The sequence below is a fragment of the Lithobates pipiens genome, unplaced genomic scaffold (assembly GCF_037356315.1).
Source record: "Lithobates pipiens isolate NorthernLeopardFrog02 unplaced genomic scaffold, aLitPip1_a1.2 Scaffold_13, whole genome shotgun sequence".
Taxonomy (NCBI): domain Eukaryota; kingdom Metazoa; phylum Chordata; class Amphibia; order Anura; family Ranidae; genus Lithobates; species Lithobates pipiens.
In genome coordinates, this window is record NW_027507718.1 from 536,671,133 (window position 1) to 536,697,517 (window position 26,385).

General features: G+C 57.3%; 1 protein-coding gene across 1 annotated transcript in view; it reads right to left on the minus strand.

The window, feature by feature from the left end:
- Positions 1–26,385, minus strand: part of LOC143975968 (myosin-IIIa-like) — a 192,336-nt gene that overhangs the window by 24,742 nt on the left and 141,209 nt on the right. The window contains exons 17-25 of the mRNA XM_077478497.1: positions 22,957–23,000; positions 18,926–18,985; positions 16,967–17,086; positions 13,581–13,666; positions 13,295–13,342; positions 10,795–10,842; positions 10,629–10,720; positions 7,551–7,745; positions 7,029–7,144 (exon numbers count right to left, since the gene is read on the minus strand). Coding sequence (XP_077334623.1) covers positions 7,029–7,144; positions 7,551–7,745; positions 10,629–10,720; positions 10,795–10,842; positions 13,295–13,342; positions 13,581–13,666; positions 16,967–17,086; positions 18,926–18,985; positions 22,957–23,000 — 809 coding nt within the window. The remainder of the gene's footprint in view (positions 1–7,028; positions 7,145–7,550; positions 7,746–10,628; positions 10,721–10,794; positions 10,843–13,294; positions 13,343–13,580; positions 13,667–16,966; positions 17,087–18,925; positions 18,986–22,956; positions 23,001–26,385) is intronic.

Below are 26,385 nucleotides of genomic sequence, written 5' to 3' on the forward strand. Positions count from 1 at the left end.
TCCTCACCAACGAGGGCTCCTCCTTCCCCGACCCATCCTCACCAACGAGGGCTCCTCCTTCCCCGACCCATCCTCACCAACGAGGACTCCTCCTTCCCCGACCCATCCTCACCAACGAGGGCTCCTCCTTCCCCGACCCATCCTCACCAACAAGGGCTCCTCCTTCCCCGACCCATCCTCACCAACGAGGACTCCTCCTTCCACGACCCATCCGCACCAACGAGGACTCCTCCTTCCCCGACCCATCCTCACCAACGAGGACTCCTCCTTCCCCGACCCATCCTCACCAACGAGGGCTCCTCCTTCCCCGACCCATCCTCACCAACAAGGGCTCCTCCTTCCCCGACCCATCCTCACCAACGAGGACTCCTCCTTCCACGACCCATCCTCACCAACGAGGACTCCTCCTTCCCCGACCCATCCTCACCAACGAGGACTCCTCCTTCCCCGACCCATCCTCACCAACGAGGACTCCTCCTTCCCCGACCTATCCTCACCAACGAGGACTCCTCCTTCCCCGACCCATCCTCACCAACGAGGACTCCTCCTTCCCCGACCCATCCTTACCAACAAGGGCTCCTCCTTCCCCGACCCATCCTCACCAACGAGGACTCCTCCTTCCCCGACCCATCCTCACCGAGGGCTCCTGCTTCTCCGACCCATCCTCACCAACGAGGACTCCTCCTTCCCCGACCCATCCTCACCGAGTGCTCCTCCTTCCCTGACCCATCCTCACCAACGGGGGCTCCTCCTTCCCTGACCCATCCTCACCAACGGGGGCTCCTCCTTCCCCTACCCATCCTCCCCAACGAGGGCTCCTCCTTCCCTGACCCATCCTCAGCAACGAGTGCTCCTCCTTCCCTGACCCATCCTCAGCAACGAGTGCTCCTCCTTCCCTGACCCATCCTCACCAACGGGGGCTCCTCCTTCCCCTACCCATCCTCCCCAACGAGGGCTCCTCCTTCCCAGACCCATCCTCACCGAGTGCTCCTCCTTCCCTGACCCATCCTCAGCACCGAGGGCTCCTCCTTCCCCGACCCATCCTCACCGAGGGCTCCTCCTTCCCCGACCCATCCTCACCGAGGGCTCCTCCTTCCCCGACCCATCCTCACCGAGGGCTCCTCCTTCCCCGACCCATCCTCACCGAGTGCTCCTCCTTCCCCGACCCATCCTCACCAACGAGGGCTCCTCCTTCCCCGACCCATCCTCACCAACGAGAGCTCCTCCTTCCCCTACCCATCCTCCCCAACGAGGACTCCTCCTTCCCAGACCCATCCTCACCGAGGGCTCCTCCTTCCCCGACCCATCCTCACCGAGTGCTCCTCCTTCCCTGACCCATCCTCACCAACGAGGACTCCTCCTTCCCAGACCCATCCTCACCGAGGGCTCCTCCTTCCCCGACCCATCCTCACCGAGTGCTCCTCCTTCCCCGACCCATCCTCACCAACGAGGACTCCTCCTTCCCCAACCCATCCTCACCAACGAGGACTCCACCTTCCCTGACCCATCCCTCCAACGAGGACTCCTCCTTCCCTGACCCATCCTCACCAACGAGGGCTCCTCCTTCCCCGACCCATCCTCACCAACGAGGGCTCCTCCTTCCCCGACCCATCCTCACCAACGAGGACTCCTCCTTCCCCGACCCATCCTCACTAAGGGCTCCTCCTTCCCCGACCCATCCTCGCCAATGAGGGCTCCTCCTTCCTTGACCCATGCTCCCCAACGAGGACTCCTCCTTCCCCGACCCATCTCTCCAAAGAGGACTCCTCCTTCCCCGACCCATCTCTCCAAAGAGGACTCCTCCTTCCCCGACCCATCCTCACCAACGAGGACTCCTCCTTCCCCGACCCATCCTCACCAACGAGGACTCCTCCTTCCCCGACCCATCCTCACCAACGAGGACTCCTCCTTCCCCGACCCATCCTCACCAACGAGGACTCCTCCTTCCCCGACCCATCCTCACCAACGAGGACTCCTCCTTCCCCGACCCATCCTCACCAACGAGGGCTCCTCCTTCCCCGACCCATCCTCACCAACGAGGACTCCTCCTTCCCCGACCCATCCTCACCAACGAGGGCTCCTCCTTCCCCGACCCATCTTCACCAACGAGGACTCCTCCTTCCCCGACCCATCCTCACCAACGGGACTCCTCCTTCCCCGACCCATCCTCACCAACGAGGACTCCTCCTTCCCCGACCCATCCTCACCAACGAGGACTCCTCCTTCCCCGACCCATCCTCACCAACGAGGACTCCTCCTTCCCCGACCTATCCTCACCAACGAGGGCTCCTCCTTCCCCGACCCATCCTCACCAACGAGGGCTCCTCCTTCCCTGACCCATCCTCACCAACGAGGACTCCTTCCCCGACCCATCCTCACCAACAAGGGCTCCTCCTTCCCCGAACCATCCTCACCAACGAGGACTCCTCCTTCCCCGACCCATCCTCACCAACGAGGACTCCTCCTTCCCCGACCCATCCTCACCAACGAGGGCTCCTCCTTCCCCGACCCATCCTCACCGAGGGCTCCTCCTTCCCCGACCCATCCTCACCAACGAGGACTCCTCCTTCCCCGACCCATCCTCACCAACGAGGACTCCTCCTTCCCCGACCCATCCTCACCAACGAGGGCTCCTCCTTCCCCGACCCATCCTCACCGAGGGCTCCTCCTTCCCCGACCCATCCTCACCAACGAGGGCTCCTCCTTCCCCGACCCATCCTCACCGAGAGCTCCTCCTTCCCCTACCCATCCTCCCCAACGAGGACTCCTCCTTCCCAGACCCATCCTCACCGAGGGCTCCTCCTTCCCCGACCCATCCTCACCGAGTGCTCCTCCTTCCCTGACCCATCCTCACCAACGAGGACTCCTCCTTCCCAGACCCATCCTCACCGAGGGCTCCTCCTTCCCCGACCCATCCTCACCGAGTGCTCCTCCTTCCCTGACCCATCCTCACCAACGAGGACTCCTCCTTCCCCAACCCATCCTCACCAACGAGGACTCCACCTTCCCTGACCCATCCCTCCAACGAGGACTCCTCCTTCCCCGACCCATTCTCACCAACGAGGACTCCTCCTCCCCCGACCCATCCTCACCAACGAGGACTCCTCCTTCCCTGACCCATCCTCACCAACGAGGGTTCCTCCTTCCCCGACCCATCCTCACCAACGAGGGCTCCTCCATCCCCAACCCATCCTCACCAACGAGGGCTCCTCCTTCCCCGACCCATCCTCACCAACGAGGGCTCCTCCTTCCCCGACCCATCCTCACCAACGAGGACTCCTCCTTCCCCGACCCATCCTCACTAAGGGCTCCTCCTTCCCCGACCCATCCTCGCCAATGAGGGCTCCTCCTTCCTTGACCCATTCTCCCCAACGAGGACTCCTCCTTCCCCGACCCATCTCTCCAAAGAGGACTCCTCCTTCCCCGACCCATCCTCACCAACGAGGACTCCTCCTTCCCCGACCCATCCTCACCAACGAGGGCTCCTCCTTCCCGACCCATCCTCACCAACGAGGACTCCTCCTTCCCCGACCCATCCTCACCAACGAGGGCTCCTCCTTCCCCGACCCATCCTCACCAACGAGGACTCCTCCTTCCCCGACCCATCCTCACCAACGAGGACTCCTCCTTCCCCGACCCATCCTCACCAACGAGGACTCCTCCTTCCCCGACCCATCCTCACCAACGAGGACTCCTCCTTCCCCGACCCATCCTCACCAACGAGGACTCCTCCTTCCCCGACCCATCCTCACCAACGAGGACTCCTCCTTCCCCGACCCATCCTCACCAACGAGGGCTCCTCCTTCCCCGACCCATCCTCACCAACGAGGGCTCCTCCTTCCCCGACCCATCCTCACCGAGGGCTCCTCCTTCCCCGACCCATCCTCACCAACGAGGACTCCTCCTTCCCCGACCCATCCTCACCAACGAGGACTCCTCCTTCCCCGACCCATCCTCACCAACGAGGACTCCTCCTTCCCCGACCCATCCTCACCAACGAGGGCTCCTCCTTCCCCGACCCATCCTCACCAACGAGGACTCCTCCTTCCCCGACCCATCCTCACCAACGAGGACTCCTCCTTCCCCGACCCATCCTCACCAACGAGGGCTCCTCCTTCCCCGACCCATCCTCACCGAGGGCTCCTCCTTCCCCGACCCATCCTCACCAACGAGGACTCCTCCTTCCCCGACCCATCCTCACCAACGAGGACTCCTCCTTCCCCGACCCATCCTCACCAACGAGGACTCCGCCTTCCCCGACCCATCCTCACCAACGAGGGCTCCTCCTTCCCCGACCCATCCTCACCAACGAGGGCTCCTCCTTCCCCGACCCATCCTCACCAACGAGGACTCCTCCTTCCCCGACCCATCCTCACCAACGAGGACTCCTCCTTCCCCGACCCATCCTCACCAACGAGGACTCCTTCTTCCCCGACCCATCCTCACCAACGAGGACTCCTCCTTCCCCGACCCATCCTCACCAACGAGGGCTCCTCCTTCCCCGACCCATCCTCACCAACGAGGGCTCCTCCTTCCCCGACCCATCCTCACCGAGGGCTCCTCCTTCCCCGACCCATCCTCACCAACGAGGACTCCTCCTTCCCCGACCCATCCTCACCAACGAGGACTCCTCCTTCCCCGACCCATCCTCACCAACGAGGACTCCTCCTTCCCCGACCCATCCTCACCAACGAGGGCTCCTCCTTCCCCGACCCATCCTCACCAACGAGGACTCCTCCTTCCCCGACCCATCCTCACCAACGAGGACTCCTCCTTCCCCGACCCATCCTCACCAACGAGGGCTCCTCCTTCCCCGACCCATCCTCACCGAGGGCTCCTCCTTCCCCGACCCATCCTCACCAACGAGGACTCCTCCTTCCCCGACCCATCCTCACCAACGAGGACTCCTCCTTCCCCGACCCATCCTCACCAACGAGGACTCCTCCTTCCCCGACCCATCCTCACCAACGAGGGCTCCTCCTTCCCCGACCCATTCTCACCAACGAGGGCTCCGCCTTCCCCGACCCATCCTCACCAACGAGGACTTCTCCTTCCCCGACCCATCCTCACCAACGAGGACTCCTCCTTCCCCGACCCATTCTCACCAACAAGGGCTCCTCCTTCCCCGACCCATTCTCACCAACGAGGGCTCCGCCTTCCCCGACCCATCCTCACCAACGAGGACTTCTCCTTCCCCGACCCATCCTCACCAACGAGGACTCCTCCTTCCCCGACCCATTCTCACCAACAAGGGCTCCTCCTTCCCCGACCCATTCTCACCAACGAGGGCTCCGCCTTCCCCGACCCATCCTCACCAACGAGGGCTCCTCCTTCCCCGACCCATCCTCACCAACGAGGGCTCCTCCTTCCCCGACCCATCCTCACCAACGAGGACTCCTCCTTCGCCGACCCATCCTCACCAACGAGGACTCCTTCCCCGACCCATCCTCACCAACAAGGGCTCCTTCTTCCCTGACCCATCCTCACCAACGAGGACTCCTTCCCCGACCCATCCTCACCAACAAGGGCTCCTCCTTCCCCGACCCATTCTCACCAACGAGGGCTCCGCCTTCCCCGACCCATCCTCACCAACGAGGACTCCTCCTTCCCCGACCCATTCTCACCAACGAGGGCTCCTCCTTCCCCGACCCATTCTCACCAACGAGGGCTCCGCCTTCCCCGACCCATCCTCACCAACGAGGGCTCCTCCTTCCCCGACCCATCCTCACCAACGAGGACTCCTCCTTCCCCGACCCATCCTCACCAACGAGGGCTCCTCCTTCCCCGACCCATCCTCACCAACGAGGGCTCCTCCTTCCCCGACCCATCCTCACCAACGAGGGCTCCTCCTTCCCCGACCCATCCTCACCAACGAGGACTCCTCCTTCCCCGACCCATTCTCACCAACGAGGGCTCCTCCTTCCCCGACCCATTCTCACCAACGAGGGCTCCGCCTTCCCCGACCCATCCTCACCAACGAGGGCTCCTCCTTCCCCGACCCATCCTCACCAACGAGGGCTCCGCCTTCCCCAACCCATCGTCCCTGATGCATCCTCACTAGCCAGCCCTCCCACTCCGAGTCCTACTCAGTAAGGCCTCCTTTCACCCTGACTCGCCTTTACCAGCGAGGTTTTTTTCCACTTAACCTCCCTTCAATAGTGAGGCCTCCACCCACTATGACCCACATGCACCAGTGAGACATCTTCCTAACCCGGCAAGGTCCCCTCCAAGCCCAACCCATTATCACCAATGAACCTTCTCCAGCCCTGACCTTTCCTCAGAGGCCTTCTACTACAGCATCCATCTTCATCAGTGAGGTTTTACCATACCCTGACCTGTCATCAGCAAAGCTTTCTTCCACCCCAACCAATCTTTACCAGTAAGAAATCCTCCTCCCACCATGACCCGTTCTTACCAGTGAATCTTTCTTCTACCCTGACCCATCGTCAAAAGTGAGGCCTCCTCCCAAGTTTGACCCACCTACACAAGTAAAGCCTCTTCACACCTGAACCTCACTAGCAAGACCTCATCTTGCCATGTCCCACTTGCACAAGTAGCCCTTCTCCCACCCTGACCCACTCTTACTGAAACCTACTCCAGCCACAGCACCATCACACAATCGGACCTCTCCTCACCAGAGAGGCCTCCTCCCACCCTGGCATGTGTGCACCAATTAAGTCTCCTCTCCTCCGGGGCTGTACACACCAGCAGGGCTTCCTGCCACCTTGCCTACCCCTCCCCAGTAATATAGGCTTTTCTTCTCTCCACTTCATTCAGCTCCTAGGGGTACGCTATGAGCCCATGGATTTGTAGCTTACACAGGACTACGGTGACAAGCCTCTATATTGACAACACTGATTGGCTCAGCCCTGTCACATGGCATGCTCCTCCATAGCTGAAGTAGTGGTTATTTCCTTGGTGCTGAATGGAGAATGGGGGAACAACAGAAAGGTGGATAGAATGGGGGAGGAGAACCTAAAAACCTCCACATGGAGGACCCATGATCCTACGAGAAGACATTTCTGTACCTGGACGAGAGTGCTGCGAGGGCGAGGCACCGGTGGCTCCATTGAGGCGTCTTCGGATGTTATCCTTACTGGAGGCAGCCTCTTCCGGGGAATAGGAACGGGGCGCATGGCCGATCCTGAGAGAAGAAGATGTAAATGACGTGGCCATATGTGATGTATACAACCAATGTGCAGCCATACGGCATGAAGACAACATGGAAGATTAGCAGAGAATTACAGAGCCGAAGTACGACGGCTGAAGGCACACGCTAATCAATTAGACCTGTTACCCTCACAGCTTACTATGTGTGCCCCCGCCCACCTCCAGCATACAGCAGGTGATTGGCAGCCTCAGCTATGCATGTTTTCCTATGAGTGTGTGTAGAGGGGATATATCAATTCACTCCACTCAGGTCTCAGATTACACTCAGCTCCTTACCACCCATACCGAGAATAATCTCTGACCAATCACATATATTACATGTTCCAGGTGGGGTCACATGACAGGCGGCATTACAATACATGTTCCAGGTGGTCACTTACGCTGGGTCTCCAGTTCCCGGAGTCTGGCACGCTCTCGTTCTTGCTCATGCTCTCGTTCACGTTCTTGCTCATGCTCTCGTTCTTGCTCATGCTGTCGCTCTCGTTCCTCTTCTTCTTCTCTTTTTTGTTTCTCTTGAATCTTCAGTTCCTCTAAAAGTTTCTGGTAAACTCGGTGGCATCGGAGCCCTTTGTAGCCTACATGGGAAGGAGATGAGGACATATAGAAATCCCACCATCTTCCCAGAGATTAGTGGAGGCATCACCACCAAGGGCAGCACTGAGATCAGGACTGGGGTCAGCACCACTTCACGACTAGGTGTCACCACTGGTCAGGGTTTGGTCAGGACCGCTTCAGAACCAGGTGTCACGACTGGTTCAGAAAACGGGGAGGTCAGCACCACTTCAGGACCAGTTCTCACTGCTGGTTCAAGTACACGGGGGTCAGCACCACCAGGTGTCACGATGGGGAAACGGGGAGGTCAGCACCACTTCAGGACCAGGTGTCACCACTGGTCAGGGTTGGGTCAGGACCGCTTCAGAACCAGGTGTCACCGCTGGTTCAAGTGCATTGCACCACTTTAGGATTAGGTGTCACTGCTGGTTCAAGATCGGGGTCAGAACCATTTTAAGACCAGAAGTCACCACTGATTCAGGTACACGGGGTTCAGCACCACCAGGTGTCGCTATTGGTTCAGAAATGGGTCAGCATTGCTGTAGGATTATTTTGGAATTAGGATCAGCACCACTCCAGGAGTTGGTATTGCTTTGGGATCCTTGTCCAGTATGGGGTCAGAGGTCACCACCAGCTTGGTATTCAAGCACAATGGCATGGAGGGATCATGGGTCAGTTTGGCCTCAGTGGTCAGTGCTGGTTCTGGATTGGGGGGGGGGGGGGTCATCGCATGTTTGGAATTGGAGTCCGTGCCACTTCAGGGTCATGGGTCAGTTTTAGATCAGGAGTCAGGGGGTGGGGATGGGGGTCAGCAACACTGCGGGATCATGGATCATTTTAGGATTCAGCTATGGTGGTGGGGGCAAACTAGTGATCCAATCAGCACTGGTGGAGGCAGTAGAGGTGGGGTCAGTGCTAGGATCAACACTTGAGGGGGCAGGGTCAGTTGTAGGATCAGCATTGGTGGGAGCGCTGGGGGCGGGGTCAGTGTCTGTATTGGTGGGAGCACTGGGGGAGGGGTCAGTGTGTTGGCATTGGTGAGAGCATTGGGGGCGGGGTCAGTGTCTATATTGGTGAGAGTGCTGGGGGCGGGGTCAGTGTTTGCATTGATGCGATCGCTGGGGGCGGGTCAGTGTTTGCATTGATGGGATCGCTGGGGGAGGGGTCAGTGTCTGCATTGATGGGATCGCTGGGGGAGGGGTCAGTGTCTGCATTGATGGGATCGCTGGGGGAGGGGTCAGTGTCTGCATTGATGGGATCGCTGGGGGAGGGGTCAGTGTCTGCATTGATGGGATCGCTGGGGGAGGGGTCAGTGTCTGCATTGATGGGATCGCTGGGGGAGGGGTCAGTGTCTGCATTGATGGGATCGCTGGGGGCTGGGTCAGTGTCTGCATTGATGGGATCGCTGGGGAAGGGGTCAGTGTGTGCATTGATGGGATCGCTGGGGCCGGGGTCAGTGTCTGCATTGATTGGATCACAGGGGGCGAGGTCAGCGTGTGCATTGATGGGATCGCTGGGGGCGAGGTCAGCGTGTGCATTGATGGGATCGCTGGGGGAGGGGTCAGTGTCTGCATTGATGGGATCGCTGGGGGAGGGGTCAGTGTCTGCATTGATGGGATCGCTGGGGGAGGGGTCAGTGTCTGCATTGATGGGATCGCTGGGGGAGGGGTCAGTGTCTGCATTGATGGGATCGCTGGGGGAGGGGTCAGTGTCTGCATTGATGGGATCGCTGGGGGAGGGGTCAGTGTCTGCATTGATGGGATCGCTGGGGGAGGGGTCAGTGTCTGCATTGATGGGATCGCTGGGGGAGGGGTCAGTGTCTACATTGATGGGATCGCTGGGGGAGGGGTCAGTGTCTGCATTGATGGGATCGCTGGGGGAGGGGTCAGTGTCTGCATTGATGGGATCGCTGGGGGAGGGGTCAGTGTCTGCATTGATGGGATCGCTGGGGGAGGGGTCAGTGTCTGCATTGATGGGATCGCTGGGGGAGGGGTCAGTGTCTGCATTGATGGGATCGCTGGGGGAGGGGTCAGTGTCTGCATTGATGGGATCGCTGGGGGAGGGGTCAGTGTCTGCATTGATGGGATCGCTGGGGGAGGGGTCAGTGTCTGCATTGATGGGATCACTGGGGGAGGGGTCAGTGTGTGCATTGATGGGATCGCTGGGGGAGGGGTCAGTGTCTGCATTGATGGGATCGCTGGGGGAGGGGTCAGTGTCTGCATTGATGGGATCGCTGGGGGAGGGGTCAGTGTGTGCATTGATGGGATCGCTGGGGGCGGGGTCAGTGTCTGCACTGATTGGATCGCTGGGGGCGGGGTCAGCGTGTGCATTGATGGGATCGCTGGGGGCGGGGTCAGTGTGTGTATTGATGGGATCGCTGGGGGTGGGGTCAGTGTGTGCATTGATGGGATCGCTGGGGGCGGGGTCAGTGTCTGCATTGATGGGATCGCTGGGGGAGGGGTCAGTGTGTGCATTGATGGGATCACTGGGGGCGGGGTCAGTGTGTGCATTGATGGGATCACTGGGGGCTGGGTCAGTGTGTGCATTGATGGGATCGCTGGGGGCGGGGTCAGTGTGTGCATTGATGGGATAGCTGGGGGCGGGGTCAGTGTGTGCATTGATGGGATCGCTGGGGGCGGGGTCAGTGTGTGCATTGATGGGATAGCTGGGGGCGGGGTCAGTGTGTGCATTGATGGGATCGCTGGGGGCGGGGTCAGTGTGTGCATTGATGGGATCGCTGGGGGCGGGGTCAGTGTGTGCATTGATGGGATCGCTGGGGGCGGGGTTAGTGTGTGCATTGATGGGATCGCTGGGGGCGGGGTCAGTGTGTGCATTGATGGGATTGCTGGGGGCGGGGTCAGGCTCATCATATATCCTCCCAATATGACCAATGAGAAGTGACTCACACGTCTGGATCTTGGTGGCGGCCTGCTGGAGTCTTAGCTGTTGTTGGTTCAGCTCATCTTGGTGCCAATATTTGAAGAAGAGGCGGGAAGACCTGTGAGGGGGAAGGGTGAGCCAATCATCTGATATCAGCACTTCTGGGGTAAAACCTCATCCAGGAGCACTTACCCACACTGCCAGTCCCGGAGCGCCACCTTCTGTAGAATGCGCACACAGCTGCGGGACAAAGAGTGACATTAGGATCGGGGGGTCACAGCCGCACATCGGGGTCAGGGGGGTCACAGCCGCACGTCGGGGTCGGGGGGGTCACAGCCGCACGTCGCGGTCGGGGGGGTCACAGCCGCACGTCGCGGTCGGGGGGGTCACAGCCGCACATCGGGGTCGGGGGGGTCACAGCCGCACATCAGGGTCGGGGGGGGGGGTCACAGCCGCACATCAGGGTCGGGGGGGGGGTCACAGCCGCACATCAGGGTCGGGGGGGTCACAGCCGCACATCGGGGTCGGGGGGTCACAGCCGCACATCGGGGTCGGGGGGGGTCACAGCCGCACATCGGGGTCGGGGGGGGTCACAGCCGCACATCGGGGTCGGGTCACAGCCGCACATCGGGGTCGGGTCACAGCCGCACATCGGGGTCGGGTCACAGCCGCACATCGGGGTCGGGTCACAGCCGCACATCGGGGTCGGGTCACAGCCGCACATCGGGGTCGGGTCACAGCCGCACATCGGGGTCGGGGGGGTCACAGCCGCACATCGGGGTCGGGGGGGGTCACAGCCGCACATCGGGGTCGGGGGGGGTCACAGCCGCACATCGGGGTCGGGGGGGGTCACAGCCGCACATCGGGGTCGGGGGGGGGGTCACAGCCGCACATCGGGGTCAGGGGGGGTCACAGCCGCACATCGGGGTCAGGGGGGGTCACAGCCGCACAGGGTCGGGGGGGTCACAGCCGCACATCGGGGTCGGGTCACAGCCGCACATCGGGGTTGGGGGGGTCACAGCCGCACATCAGGGTCGGGGGGGTCACAGCCGCACATCAGGGTCGGGGGGGGGTCACAGCCGCACATCAGGGTCGGGGGGGGTCACAGCCGCACATCAGGGTCGGGGGGGGTCACAGACGCACATCGGGGTCGGGTCACAGCCGCACATCGGGGTCGGGGGGGGGGGTCACAGCCGCACATCGGGGTCGGGGGGGGTCACAGCCGCACATCGGGGTCGGGGGGGGGTCACAGCCGCACATCGGGGTCGGGTCACAGCCGCACATCGGGGTCGGGTCACAGCCGCACAGCGGGGTCGGGTCACAGCCGCACATCGGGGTCGGGTCACAGCCGCACATCGGGGTCGGGTCACAGCCGCACATCGGGGTCGGGTCACAGCCGCACATCGGGGTCGGGGGGTCACAGCCGCACATCGGGGTCGGGGGGGGGTCACAGCCGCACATCGGGGTCGGGGGGGGGGGTCACAGCCGCACATCGGGGTCGGGGGGGGGGGTCACAGCCGCACATCGGGGTCGGGGGGGGTCACAGCCGCACATTGGGGTCGGGGGGGGGGGTCACAGCCGCACATCGGGGTCAGGGGGGGTCACAGCCGCACATCGGGGTTGGGGGGGTCACAGCCGCACATCAGGGTCGGGGGGGTCACAGCCGCACATCGGGGTCGGGTCACAGCCGCACATCGGGGTCGGGGGGGTCACAGCCGCACATCGGGGTCGGGGGGGTCACAGCCGCACATCGGGGTCGGGGGGGGTCACAGCCGCACATCGGGGTCGGGGGGGGGGGTCACAGCCGCACATCGGGATCGGGGGGGGTCACAGCCGCACATCGGGGTCAGGGGGGGTCACAGCCGCACATCGGGGTTGGGGGGGTCACAGCCGCACATCAGGGTCGGGGGGGGTCACAGCCGCACATCGGGGTCGGGGGGGGGTCACAGACGCACATCGGGGTCGGGTCACAGCCGCACATCGGGGTCGGGGGGGGGGTCACAGCCGCACATCGGGGTCGGGGGGGGTCACAGCCGCACATCGGGGTCGGGGGGGGGTCACAGCCGCACATCGGGGTCGGGTCACAGCCGCACAGCGGGGTCGGGGGGGTCACAGCCGCACAGCGGGGTCGGGGGGTCACAGCCGCACAGCGGGGTCGGGGGGTCACAGCCGCACATCGGGGTCGGGGGGTCACAGCCGCACATCGGGGTCGGGGGGGTCACAGCCGCACATCGGGGTCGGGGGGGTCACAGCCGCACATCGGGGTCGGGGGGGTCACAGCCGCACAGCGGGGTCGGGGGGGGGTCACAGCCGCACAGCGGGGTCGGGGGGGTCACAGCCGCACAGCGGGGTCGGGGGGTCACAGCCGCACAGCGGGGTCGGGGAGGTCACAGCCGCACAGCGGGGTCGGGGGGTCACAGCCGCACAGCGGGGTCGGGGGGTCACAGCCGCACATCGGGGTCGGGGGGTCACAGCCGCACATCGGGGTCGGGGGGTCACAGCCGCACATCGGGGTCGGGGGGTCACAGCCGCACATCGGGGTCGGGGGGGTCACAGCCGCACATCGGGGTCGGGGGGGGTCACAGCCGCACATCGGGGTCGGGGGGGGTCACAGCCGCACATCGGGGTCGGGGGGGTCACAGCCGCACATCGGGGTCGGGGGGGGTCACAGCCGCACACTGAACGCACTCACCTCTCTTTACTGACTGGCACCTCGGGGGTGAGAAGGAAGATTCCGTACCTGGAGAGGAAAGAATAGAATTATTCCTGGATTAGGACAGGAGAACTTCCACCATTCCCCTCATCCAATCACTGCACTGGAAATATGGAGGAGGTATAGATGACATCACGAGAGGCGGAGTCAGACTGATCTCCTTTGCTGGTTTGAAAGTTTATGAACATTTTTGATCATTTGCATCAAATCTTATTTTACAAATAAACATTTAATTTAATGATTTTCAGGAAACTCGGACATTTACCTCTCCACAAATTCCTGGAATGTAGGTCGCCATGAGAAGCCGTCTCTCCGGATCCGCAACGTCTCCATCAGACCGTTATACCGCAGCTGAAATAGAGGAAGACGTATTACATGGTGGATCTAGTAGAAGTTGTTCTCATGGTCATGATATAGTAGTAGTTGCTCTCATGGTCATGGTAGATATAGTAGTAGTTGTTCTCATGGTCATGGTAGATATTGTAGTAGTTGTTCTCATGGTCATGGTAGATATTGTAGTAGTTGTTCTCATGGTCATGGTAGATATTGTAGTAGTTGGTCTCACGGAATATCCAGTAGTAGTTGGTTTCACAGTCATGTTGGATCTAGTAGTAGTTGGTCTCAAGGTCATGGTGGATCTAGTAGTAGTTGGTCTCAAGGTCATGGTGGATCTAGTAGTAGTTGGTCTCAAGGTCATGGTGGATCTAGTAGTAGTTGTTCTTATGGTCATGGTAGATATAGTAGTAGTTGTTCTCATGGTCATGGTAGATATAGTAGTAGTTGTTCTCATGGTCATGGTAGATATTGTAGTAGTTGGTCTCAGGAAATATCCAGTAGAAGTTGGTTTCACAGTCATGGTGGATCTAGTAGTAGTTGGTCTCAAGGTCATGGTGGATCTAGTAGTAGTTGGTCTCAAGGTCATGGTGGATCTAGTAGTAGTTGGTCTCAAGGTCATGGTGGATCTAGTAGTAGTTGGTCTCAAGGTCATGGTGGATCTAGTAGTAGTTGGTCTCAAGGTCATGGTGGATCTAGTAGTAGTTGGTCTCATGGTCATGGTGGATCTAGTAGTAGTTGGTCTCAAGGTCATGGTGGATCTAGTAGTAGTTGGTCTCAAGGTCATGGTGGATCTAGTAGTAGTTGGTCTCAAGGTCATGGTGGATCTAGTAGTAGTTGGTCTCAAGGTCATGGTGGATCTAGTAGTAGTTGGTCTCAAGGTCATGGTGGATCTAGTAGTAGTTGGTCACATTCAGTTGGACTTGTTTGGACTTTTCCTCAATTTGTGATTCGGCTCAGTATGGTAGGGCAGCCCACTTTTTTAAGCGAGATTAAAGCAAAGTTCAACACAAAGTTTCTCATGCAGGATATCAGCTTCACAAAGCAAAATACGAATCTGAAAATGCAGCGTCACCTGGCTCTCTTCTCCTCTCCCTAGATGTCTTGGCTCACTCAGCCTCGGTTACAGCACCTGGCTGCATGGGCCCACTCCTGGCCTCTAGATAGGGGTTCTCCTGATGGCCCAGTTCCTCTTACTCCTCTGAGACTTACAGATTGCTTCAAGTCCCCTGGACTCTCCTAGTCTCCTCAGCTATCCCAATTCTCCAAGTCCACTGGGCATGGAATCTCTCAAGCCTGGAGTCCCTTTGCCTCCATACTGGATTACAATCCTGTTTTCAAATGGGAGTAAACCCCCTTATGGCTGGAGGCAAAGGGGCTATCCCCAGGCTGGAGGCACGGGGCTATCCTCAGGCTGGAGGCAAAGAGGCTATCCTCATGCTGGAGGCAAGGGGGCTATCCTCAGGCTGGCTGGAGGCAAAGGGGCTTTCCCCAGGCTGGAGGCAAAGGGGGCTAGCCTCAGGCTGGAGGCAAAGGGGGCTATCCTCAGGCTGGAGGCAAAGGGGGCTATCCCCAGGCTGGAGCCTCGGGCTGGAGCCTCGGGGGCTATCCTCGGGGGCTATCCTCGGGCTGGAGCCTCGGGGGCTATCCTCGGGCTGGAGCCTCGGGGGCTATCCTCGGGCTGGAGCCTCGGGGCTATCCTCGGGCTGGAGCCTCGGGGGCTATCCTCGGGCTGGAGCCTCGGGGGCTATCCTCGGGCTGGAGCCTCGGGGGCTATCCTCGGGCTGGAGCCTCGGGGGCTATCCTCGGGCTGGAGGCTCGGGGCTATCCTCGGGCTGGAGGCTCGGGGCTATCCTCGGGCTTGGCTTATAAGGAACTCACACACCTGTACACTCACACAGGCTACAGGCCTCCAGCAAAACACAGACACAGGACGTTGGAACCTTCAAACTCTGGGCCCCGATCCGGGATGACAAATCCCAGAGAAACAGAAACGCGTCGCTCTCCACCATAACCAACGCTCTGGAGCTTCCTAGACTCGGAGAATCCTTCATCCTTTCCATATCCATTTCCTGAACTCACACCGTGGCCGGGCTTCCTAATGAGTGTTTGGAACATATCCCAACATTTCTATCCACACAGGTGACACCGACACCTTCATCCAATCACCATGGAAAGGCAGATTCAAGAACAGGATGGGAGGTGTAAACATTGTGAAGCCCCTCCCCGTTCTGGTTCCACCACCCCCCATCCTCGGTGTCAGGAAGTCTGCACAGGTGTTCATCCTTTGATTGACATGGATGAAGGTGCGAGTTATCATTACGTCACCAGGGTGGGCGCATTATAGGTGGAAGACAGATGGCGCTGAAGGCCCCGCCCCTGTTCAGGGATAAACGTCCCAGTATGATGTAGATTTAAGTCAGTTGTCCTCTCTGTACAAAATGTGACCTCACAGTCCTGGAAAGAAGGTCCTTCTCCCTTTAAGAAGACTGACGCGTTTTCCCAACACTCTGGGCTGAACCTACCAAACATCCCACCCCGGTGTCCTTCCACCCCAGTAGAGAGAGGCCTGGACATCCAGAGGACCCGACACCAACACAAGGAAGGGGCCCGGTATATGCAGTGCGAGATGGAATACAAAGACCTGTATATTGGGGGGAGGGGCAAAACAAACTGCCTGACATGGGGGGGTGGACTTTCTACACCTGGATGAAAAGGGACATTCTTCCAGGATAGTGAGGTGCACATTTTGGACAGAGAGGACAGCTAGTTCTCTACCCCTAATTAGCTAAACCCCTCCCCCTTTGCCTGGCTGAGCCCCTCCCCCTTCACCCCCTCCACCTGGCTGAGCTCTTCATTTCAGTGCCAGCCGCCTTCACCCGGCTCCCTCCAGCACTTGGCACCTCGTTCCCCCCCTTCCTCTGGTATGAAGACTGGGACACCTGGCAAGGAAGGTCCAGTTAGTTTCAGGAGACCAGTGCAGGGAAAAGCGTCTTCCCATTATAAACGGGGGGGGGGGGGGGGTGACCACAGGGAGTGCATTACCAGCAGTCTACCTTCCCATGTAGGAGGAGTCATGTGACCTCGGCCTTCTCATACCAGTAATTGGCTGTTCTTGGTCTGATCTCCAGCCGCCTGAATTGGTACCTCGGTGGGTATTGGGTCACCTACCGGCCTCCACAGGTCCCGTACTACCTCCACACACCGGCACTCCGTGTTCTGACATTCCATGGTGTCATCTGCAGACGTAATACAGGAACCCCCCCATCAATTCAGTCTCCATTCCCCTCACCCCAGAACAGCCCCTCCCCCTCTCACCTGTCTCAGCACCTCCTCGGGATTGAAGACTCCGGGCAGCTTCTCATTGTTGGGTTTGATGCATCGGATGAAGTGTGGAGAGGCGGAATACATCTTCTCCATCAGAATACCCAGAGAGCGCTATGGAGACCAGAGTGCAAAGTGAGACCCCGCCCACTGCGCCAACAGACCCCGCCCACTACACTGACCCAAGAGACCCCACCCACTGCACCAAGAGACCCCACCCACTGCGCCAAAAGACCCGCCCACTGCGCCAAAAGACCCGCCCACTGCACTGACCCAAGATACCCCACCCACTGCACTGACCCATCAACAGCACCAAGAGACCCCACCCACTGTGCCAAGAGACAACACCCACAACACGGATCCATCCACTGCATCAAAAGACCCGCCCACTGCACTGACCCATCAACTGCACCAAGAGACCCCACCCACTGAACCAAGAGGCCCCCATCCACTGCACTGACCCATCCACTGCACCGAGACCCTGCCCACTGCATTGACCCATCAACTGCACCAAGAGACCCCACCCACTGAACCAAGAGGCCCCCATCCACTGCACTGACCCATCCACTGCACCGAGACCCTGCCCATTGCATTGACCCGCCTACTGCACCAAGAGACCCCACCCACTACACTGACCCAAGAGACCCCACCCACTGACCCAAGAGACCCCACCCACTGCACTGACCTATCCACTGAACCAAGAGACCCCACCCACTACACTGACCCAAGAGACCCCACCCACAGCAGGGACCCAGTCACTTCCCCAAGAGACCCCACCCACTACACTGACCTACTCACTGCACCAAGAGACCCCACCCACTGCACCAAGAGACCCCGCCCACTACACTGACCTACTCACTGCACCAAGAGACCCCACCCACTGCACCAAGAGACCCTGCCCACTACACTGACCCAAGATACCCCACCCACTGAGCCAAGAGTTCCCACCCACTGCACTGACCCACTCACTGCACCAAGAGACCCCACCCACTACACTGACCCACCCACTGCTCCAAGATACCCTGTCCACTGCACTGACCCACCCACAGTGCTAATAGACCCCACCCATTGAACTGACCCATCCACCACACTAAGAGACCCCACCCACTGCACTGACCTGCCCGCTGAGCCAAGAGACCCCGCCCACAGTACTGACCCGCCAACAGCACCAAGAGACCCCACCCACTACACTGACTCGCCTATTGCGCCAAGAGACCAAACCTACCGACCGCCCACTGTGCCAAGAGACTCCACCCACAGCACTGACCCGCCTGTGCCAAGAGACCCCGCCCACTGTGCAAAAAGACTCCATCCACTGCACTGACCTGCCCACTGCGCCAGGAAACCCTGCCCACTGACTGACGCACCCACAGCCCCAAGATGTCCCACCCACTGATCTGTCCTATCCACTGCCCCAAGAGATCTCGCCCAGTGCACTGACCCACCCATTGAGCCAAGAGCCCTGCCAACTGCACTGACCTGCCCACTGTGCTAAGGGAACCTTTACACTACAATGCACAAGAGACCCCACCCACTACAATGACCCACCCACTGCACTGACCTGCCCACTGTGCTAAGGGAACCTTTACACTACAATGCACAAGAGACCCCACCCACTACAATGACCCACCCACTGCACTGACCTGCCAACCATGCCAAGAGACCCCGCCCACTGCACTGACCTACCCACTGCCTCAAAAGACCCCGCTCACTGCACTGACCCACCCACTGTGCCAGGAGACCCCACCCACTGCGCCAAGAGACCCCGTCCACTAAAGGGAGGAGGAAAAGGTTGGGGAAGGGGGAGAAGGAGGAGGAAAGTGGGAAGGGGGAGAAGGAGGAGGAAAGGGGGGAGGAGGAAGAGGAGGAGGAGGAAGAGGAGGAAAGGGGGGAGGAAGAGGAGGAGGGGATGAGGAGGAGGACTGCTGGAAGATCTCACAGAAATGCACTCACCCGGAATTGCGCTCCGACTGACATTTTGCGAGCGGATGAGGATTCCTGTAGGATCAGAGCCTGGAGAACAAACAATGTTATTGTGACGAGAGTCACTTTGGGTGGGAGGAGGGGGGGGTGTGGAACCCAGAATCCCTTGGACAGGTTGGTAAACCCTCGTTTCAGCTCCCCATCCACCTCCTATGTCTAAGTCACTCTGTGTCTATTAGGGGCACAAGGGGACCGAGAACCTCAGTCTGATCTGTACTAATCGGACTCACCGTACAACCACACTGGAAAGTGGTGTTTGTATTATATATATATATATAGTATATTTCCGCATACGATGGTGTGCTCTCTGCTGGGTCACTTGGAGTGTGGCCGTATTCCTCCATTGTTCTGTTGTGTCTGCCTTGGGAGGAAAGTATTATGGGATGTGCGCGTTTGCTGTGAGGAGGGAGGAGGAATACCTCCAACAGCTCTCCCTGAAGATTGATTGGACAGTCTTTCCCCCACCCTGAATGCAAAGGGGGGGGGGGGGGATTGTTCCGAGTGTTACCTCTGTGTACCTGTGTTTCAATAAACAGTTCATGTTTAGCAGCCAAAAACGAGTACTGCCCTGTTATTGGTTGTCAGTGGTTGGAATATCTGATATCTATATTCAGACTGGGAGGAAGTGATATATGAAGAAAGCACTCAAGCGCAGTGTGGGGGACGTTCCGTCACATTGGTGGAAGCGGTGGGATGCTTCCTGAAGTCTGGGACATCCAAACCTCCACCTGAATCCAAGATCAGGATAGGAGACTTCAGTTACCCCATCGGAGATCTGGACCTGGCATCAGAGTTCCCGGGGCTGCTGCGGATCGTCCTTTCAGCATACATCAGGACTGTGTCTGAGGATGAATACCTGGAGCTCAGGCAGCGGATTCGGGTGGGACTCTGTATTGGAGCCCTACAGCTCGCAGGGCAAGTGATTTCCAACCCCAGAGCAACAGGAAAGTGATCAGTGGGGCATTGCGGATGGCATTCCTGGGAGAGCGGCCCCGGGAGAAATGGGTGACTGAGTTGGACAGGCTGGTCCAGCAGGAGATAGAGCTGGACAATCATTATCGGGCTCTGCAATGGCACGCAGAGCAGGGATATTTAGAGGAGAAAACAGAATGCTCTGGGGGGGGGGGATAGGACTTTGGAGGCCCTGGATTGCTGTGGGAGAGCATTATAGATGGTTTTGTGTTTGGCGATTAAGGAGGACCTACCCTTTGAGGACCTGCTAGAATATAGAGAGGCTATGCTCGGTCTTGCAGGGGTCTCAGAGCTTAAACCTGATCTGGACCATTTGTTAAGGAAGGAACAGCATCTGGAAAGGGCATACAGGAAACTGCTAGGACACGTTCAGCAGCATGCCAGAGAATCGGCAGTGGAAACTCCAGAGATTGTGATCTCCAAAGCGGAAGTGCTGACAACAGGGCAGAGCTCTGCTAACCTCTGCCCAGCACCGATAACATCTTCTGGGTTCTATGGACAGGAGATAGTGAACATTTATCCCCAGACACCAGTTCCAGAGACTGGGGATTTAATAGACTTCTCTGCTGACGAAGGACAACCTGGTGAGCCTCTAGCAGAAGAGTGGGCATCAGTGCCAATCACCACTGAGCTCTGCCCAGCACCAACAGAAGCTTCAGCCTTCCTGAGAGAAGAGGCAGTTGGCGTTTCTCCCAAAATACTGACACAGACATGGGATTTTCTGCCAGCAGCATCTGTCGAGTCACCAGAAACGTCTCCAACTGAAGCTCTGACAACTGGACAGAGACCTCTGCCCCACATCTGCGGCGGTTCCAGGGGCCCAGGGTGAGAAGGTGGTGGTCACTTCCCAGCAGCAGATTAAGATCCAGAGGGAGAAGAGAGAGGAGGTGTTCGTCCTCCCTTCCCAACAGCTGGCCAGGGTGGAAGAAGTGGTCTTTCCTCTCCAGCAGAGATCAGTGCACCTGGGAGACAGTACCGGAGACATGTCGTCCCAGCAGCCAGATGAGGGTAAGGGAGATGGAGCAGCCGGGTTCCCTTCCCAGCAGCAGATGAGGGTAAGGGAGATGGAGCAGCCAGCTTCCCTTCCCAGCAGCCAGATGAGGGTAAGGGAGATGGAGCAGCCAGCTTCCCTTCCCAGCAGCAGATGAGGGTAAGGGGGATGGAGCAGCCGTCTTCCCTTCCCAGCAGCCAGATGAGGGTAAGGGAGATGGAGCAGCCGGCTTCCTTTCCCAGCAGCAGATGAGGGTAAGGGAGATGGAGCAGCCGTCTTCCCTTCCCAGCAGCCAGATGAGGGTAAGGGAGATGGAGCAGCCGTCTTCCCTTCCCAGCAGCCAGATGAGGGTAAGGGAGATGGAGCAGCCGTCTTCCCTTCCCAGCAGCCAGATGAGGGTAAGGGAGATGGAGCAGCTGGCTTCCCTTCCCAGCAGCAGATGAGGGTAAGGGAGATGGAGCAGCCGTCTTCCCTTCCCAGCAGCCAGATGAGGGTAAGGGAGATGGAGCAGCCGGCTTCCTTTCCCAGCAGCAGATGAGGGTAAGGGAGATGGAGCAGCCGTCTTCCCTTCCCAGCAGCCAGATGAGGGTAAGGGAGATGGAGCAGCCGTCTTCCCTTCCCAGCAGCCAGATGAGGGTAAGGGAGATGGTGCAGCCGGCTTCCCTTCCCAGCAGCAGATGAGGGTAAGGGAGATGGAGCAGCCGGCTTCCCTTCCCAGCATCCAGATGAGGGTAAGGGACATGGAGCAGCCGGCTTCCCTTCCTAGCAGCCAGATGAGGGTAAGGGAGATGGAGCAGCCGGCTTCCCTTCCCAGCATCCAGATGAGGGTAAGGGAGATGGAGCAGCCGGCTTCCCTTCCCAGCAGCAGATGGCACTCCAGAATGATGCCACCAACCCAGCAGAACTCAACTAATAAAAGATGCGGTCTCCATCTCTATACGCAAGGGATGATGGGCAGCCAGCCCAGATCCCCAAAAGTATGATGAAGTGAGCGCAGCCCCCCTGTCGTCTCTCCAGCGGCTGACAGGACTCCAGGGAGAAGGGCCAGTCTGCACTTCTCCCCAGCAGTGGGTATGTTCTCTGAGAGAGGCAGAGTTTGGCTGGGTGAGTAATGCTCTGTTTGTGACCATTTATTTGGAGTACTGTGTGGATACCAACATTGGGGGATTGGAACTGCCTAACTTCAGAGTTAATCCATCTGGGGTCTCCTCCTCTGTTAGTTCCCTGCCAAAAGGGGAGATGTGTGATGGGAGTGGGCGGGGGGTCCGTGGAACCCAAAATCCCTTGGCGAGGTTGGGAAACCCTTGCTTCGGCTCCCCATGCACCCCCTATGTTTAAGTCACCCTGTGTCTAATAGGGACACAGGGTGACTGAGAACCCCAGCTCTAATCTGTACTAATCGGACTCACTGTACAATCACACTGGAATGTTGCGTGTGTGTGTGTGTATGTATATATATATTTTAGTATATTGTCTCATACTATCGTATGCTCTGTGTTGGGTCATTTTGGCTGTGGCTGTATACCTCCATTGTTCTATTGTGTCTGTTTGCCTTGAGAGAAAAGTATTATGGGATGTGTGTGTATGTTTGCTGTGAGGAGGGAGGGGGGAATTGCTCCAACAGCTCTCCCTTCTCATTGGACAGTCTTTCCTGCCCAGAATGCAAAGTGGGGGGGGGGGGGGGGGGGGGGTTGCCCCGAGCGTTTCCCTGTGTTTCAATAAACAGTTTGTGTTCAGCAACCAAACAAGTACTGCCTAGTTCTTGGTTGTCAGCGGTTGGGATATCTAATATCTATATTCAGACTGGAAGGAAGCGTTATATGATGAAAGCACTCAAGTGGAGTGTGGGGAACGTTTCGTTACCGTTATCACTGTATAGGATCTCTAGATTATCATTATTATTATATAGAATTTACAGGTTATTATTATTATTATAATACAAGATATATAGATTGTTATTGTTATTATTAGGGTTAGGATCAGGATTAGGATCTATAGGTCACCATAATGGAGGAAGGTTCCTTCCTGTCACACTTACTTTTCCTTTCTGTGGCATCAGAGTTCCCGTCCTGGAGATACTCGCTTTAAACAGAGAAAATGGGAGAAGATCAGACACCGAGCACCCTTCAACCCACTACAACCTCAGACACCCGAGCAACTGTCACCGTCAGATTGTTCCCCATAATGTGCCCTCTGGCCCCCCTGTGTATTGTTCACCATAATGTGTCCTCCTGCCCCTCATGTATTGTGCCCCATAACGAGCCCGTCTGCCTTTCATAATGTGCCCTCCTTCCCCCCTTGTGTATTGTGCCCCATAATGTGCTCTGATGCCCTCCATATTGTGCCCTCCTGCCCCCCTGTGTATTGTGCCCCATAATGTGCCCACTGCCCCCCCATGTATTGTTTCCCATAATGGGCCCTTCTGTGTATTGTGCCCCATAATGTGCCCTCCTGCCCCCCTGTGTATTGTGCCCCATAATGTGCCCTCCTGCCCCCCTATGTATTGTGCCCCCTGTGTATTGTGCCCCATAATGTGCCCTCTGGCCCCCCTGTGTATTGTGCCCCATAATGTGCCCACTGCCCCCCCATGTATTGTTTCCCAAAATAGGCCCTTCTGTGCATTGGGCCCGATAATGTGCCCTCCATATTGTGCCCTCCTGCACCTTTGTGTATTGTGCCCAACAATGTGCCCTCCTGCCCCCCCCCCCCATGTATTGTGCCCCAAATTTTGGGTTGTCCCCAGAAAAGTAATAAAGGGGAAATCTTCCACTGGGGACACTAGTTCAGGTGACCTGGTGGGGCCCAAGGAATTCTCTTAACCACTTAACAACCGCCCATTGCCGATTAACGGCTTCAGGGCGGTTGTTTAACTCTGAGAGGCCGTTAATTAACGGCCTCCCAGAATTCTGCTCTCGCGCGCCCCGAGGTGCGCGCACTCGAGAGCATCCGTGACCGCTGGGTCCAGTGGACCCGGCGCATCACGAATCACGGTAAACGGCCACTCGTTGCGGCCGTTTACCACGTGATCGCTCCGTCAAATGACGGAGTGATCACTTGTAAACAAGCCGGCGTCATGTTATGACGCCGGCTCCTCCCTCCCCCTCTCTGTACCGATCGGTACAGCGGAGGGGGAAGAGATCGGTGTCAGCAGCGATGTGGGCTGCATCTGCAGTGCCCACAACGCTGCTCACTGAAAATTAACCCCTCGATTCCCTGCATTACTCTGCAATACCCTGCCATTACTCTGCATTACTCTGCAATGCCCTGCCATTACTCTGCATTACTCTGCAATGCCCTGCCATTACTCTGCATTACTCCGCAATGCCCTGCAACACTCCGCAATGCCCTGCAACACTCCGCAATGCCCTGCAACACTCCGCAACGCCCCGCAACACTCCGCAACGCCCCGCAACACTCCGCAACGCCCCGCAACGCCCCGCAACACTCTGCAACACTCTGCAACACTCGCCAATACCCTGCAACACTCTGCAATGCTCTGCAACACCCGCCAATACCCTGCAACACTCTGCAATGCTCTGCAACACCCGCCAATACCCTGCAACACTCTGCAATGCTCTGCAACACCCGCCAATACCCTGCAACACTCTGCAATGCTCTGCAACACCCGCCAATACCCTGCAACACTCTGCAATGCTCTGCAACACCCGCCAATACCCTGCAACACTCTGCAATGCTCTGCAACACCCGCCAATACCCTGCAACACTCTGCAATGCTCTGCAACACCCGCCAATACCCTGCAACACTCTGCAATGCTCTGCAACACCCGCCAATACCCTGCAACACTCTGCAATGCTCTGCAACACCCGCCAATACCCTGCAACACTCTGCAATGCTCTGCAACACCCGCCAATACCCTGCAATGCTCTGCAACGCCATACTCTGAGATACCCAGCCATACTCTGAGATACCCAGCCATAGTCGGTGATACCCTGCAATACCCAGCCATAGACATCCCCCCCCCTCCCGCCGCCCTCTGCCCTCCGGTGCTTCTACCGAATCGCTAATACGATCAAATCCAGAATCTTTTTTTTTTTTCAGGCTTCCCAGCCTAGAGGTGAGATGTGGGGTCTTATTGACCCCACATCTCACTGTAAAGAGGACCTGTCATGCCATATTCCTATTACAAGGGATGTTTACATTCCTTGTAATAGGAATAAAAGTGATCAAAAAAATTTTTTGGGGGGAAAAAAATGTCAAACTAAAATAAATAAAGTAAAATGAACAATAAAAAAAAATGTTTTTTTTTTAAAGCTCCCATGTCCCCATGTGCTCGCATGCAGAAGCGAACGCATACGTAAGTCCCGCCCACATATGAAAACAGTGTTCAAACCAGACACGTGAGGTATCGCTGCGAACGTTAGAGCGAGAGCAATAATTCTAGCCCTAGACCTCCTTTGTAACTCAAAACATGTAACCAGTAAAAAAAAATTAAATCGTCGCCTATGGGGATTTTTAAGTAGCGACGTTTGGCGCCATTCCACGAGCGTGTGCAATTTTGAAGAGTGACATATTAGGTATCTATTTACTCAGCGTAACTTCATCTTTCACATTATGCAAAAATTGGGCTAACTTTACTGTGTGTTTTTTTTTTTAAGCACAAAACTGTTTTTTTTCCAAAAAAAAGCATTCGAAAAATTACTGCGCAAATACCGTGCGAGATAAAAAGTTGCAACGACCACCATTGTATTCTCCAGGGTGTTTGCTAAAAAAACATATATATAATGTTTTGGGATTCTATGTAATTTTCTAGCAAATAAAATGATGATTTTTACATGTAGGAGAGAAATGTCAGAATTGTCCTGGGTGCTCCAGAACGCCTGATGGCGCTCCCTGCATGTTGGGCCTCTGTATGTGGCCACGCTGTGTAAAAGTCTCACACATGTGGTATCGCCGTACTCGGGAGTAATAGCAGAATGTGTTTTGGGGTGTAATTTGTGGTATGCATATGCTGTGTGTGAGAAATAAACTGATAATATGACAATTTTGTGAAAAAAAAAAAAAAAAGTAAAAAGAATCTTGATTTTGCAAAGAATTGTGGGAAAAAATTACAACTTCAAAAAACTCATCATGCCTCTTACTAAATACCTTGGAATGTCTTCTTTCCAAAAAGGGGTCATTTGGGGGGTATTTGTACTTTTCTGGCATGTTGGGGTCTCAAGAATTGAAATAGGCCGTCAGTACTTCAGGTGTGATCAATTTTCAGATATTGGCACCACAGCTTGTGGACTCTATAACTTTCACAAAGACCAAATAATATCCACCAATTTGTACTTATTTTTACCAAAGATATGTAGTAGTATAAATTTTGGCCAAAATTTATGAAGAAAAAATTACTAATCTGCTAAATTTTATAACAGAAACAAAGAAAAATTCATTTTTTTACAGAATTTTCGGTATTTTTTCTTTTATAGCACAAAAAATAAAAAACCAAGAGGTGATTAAATA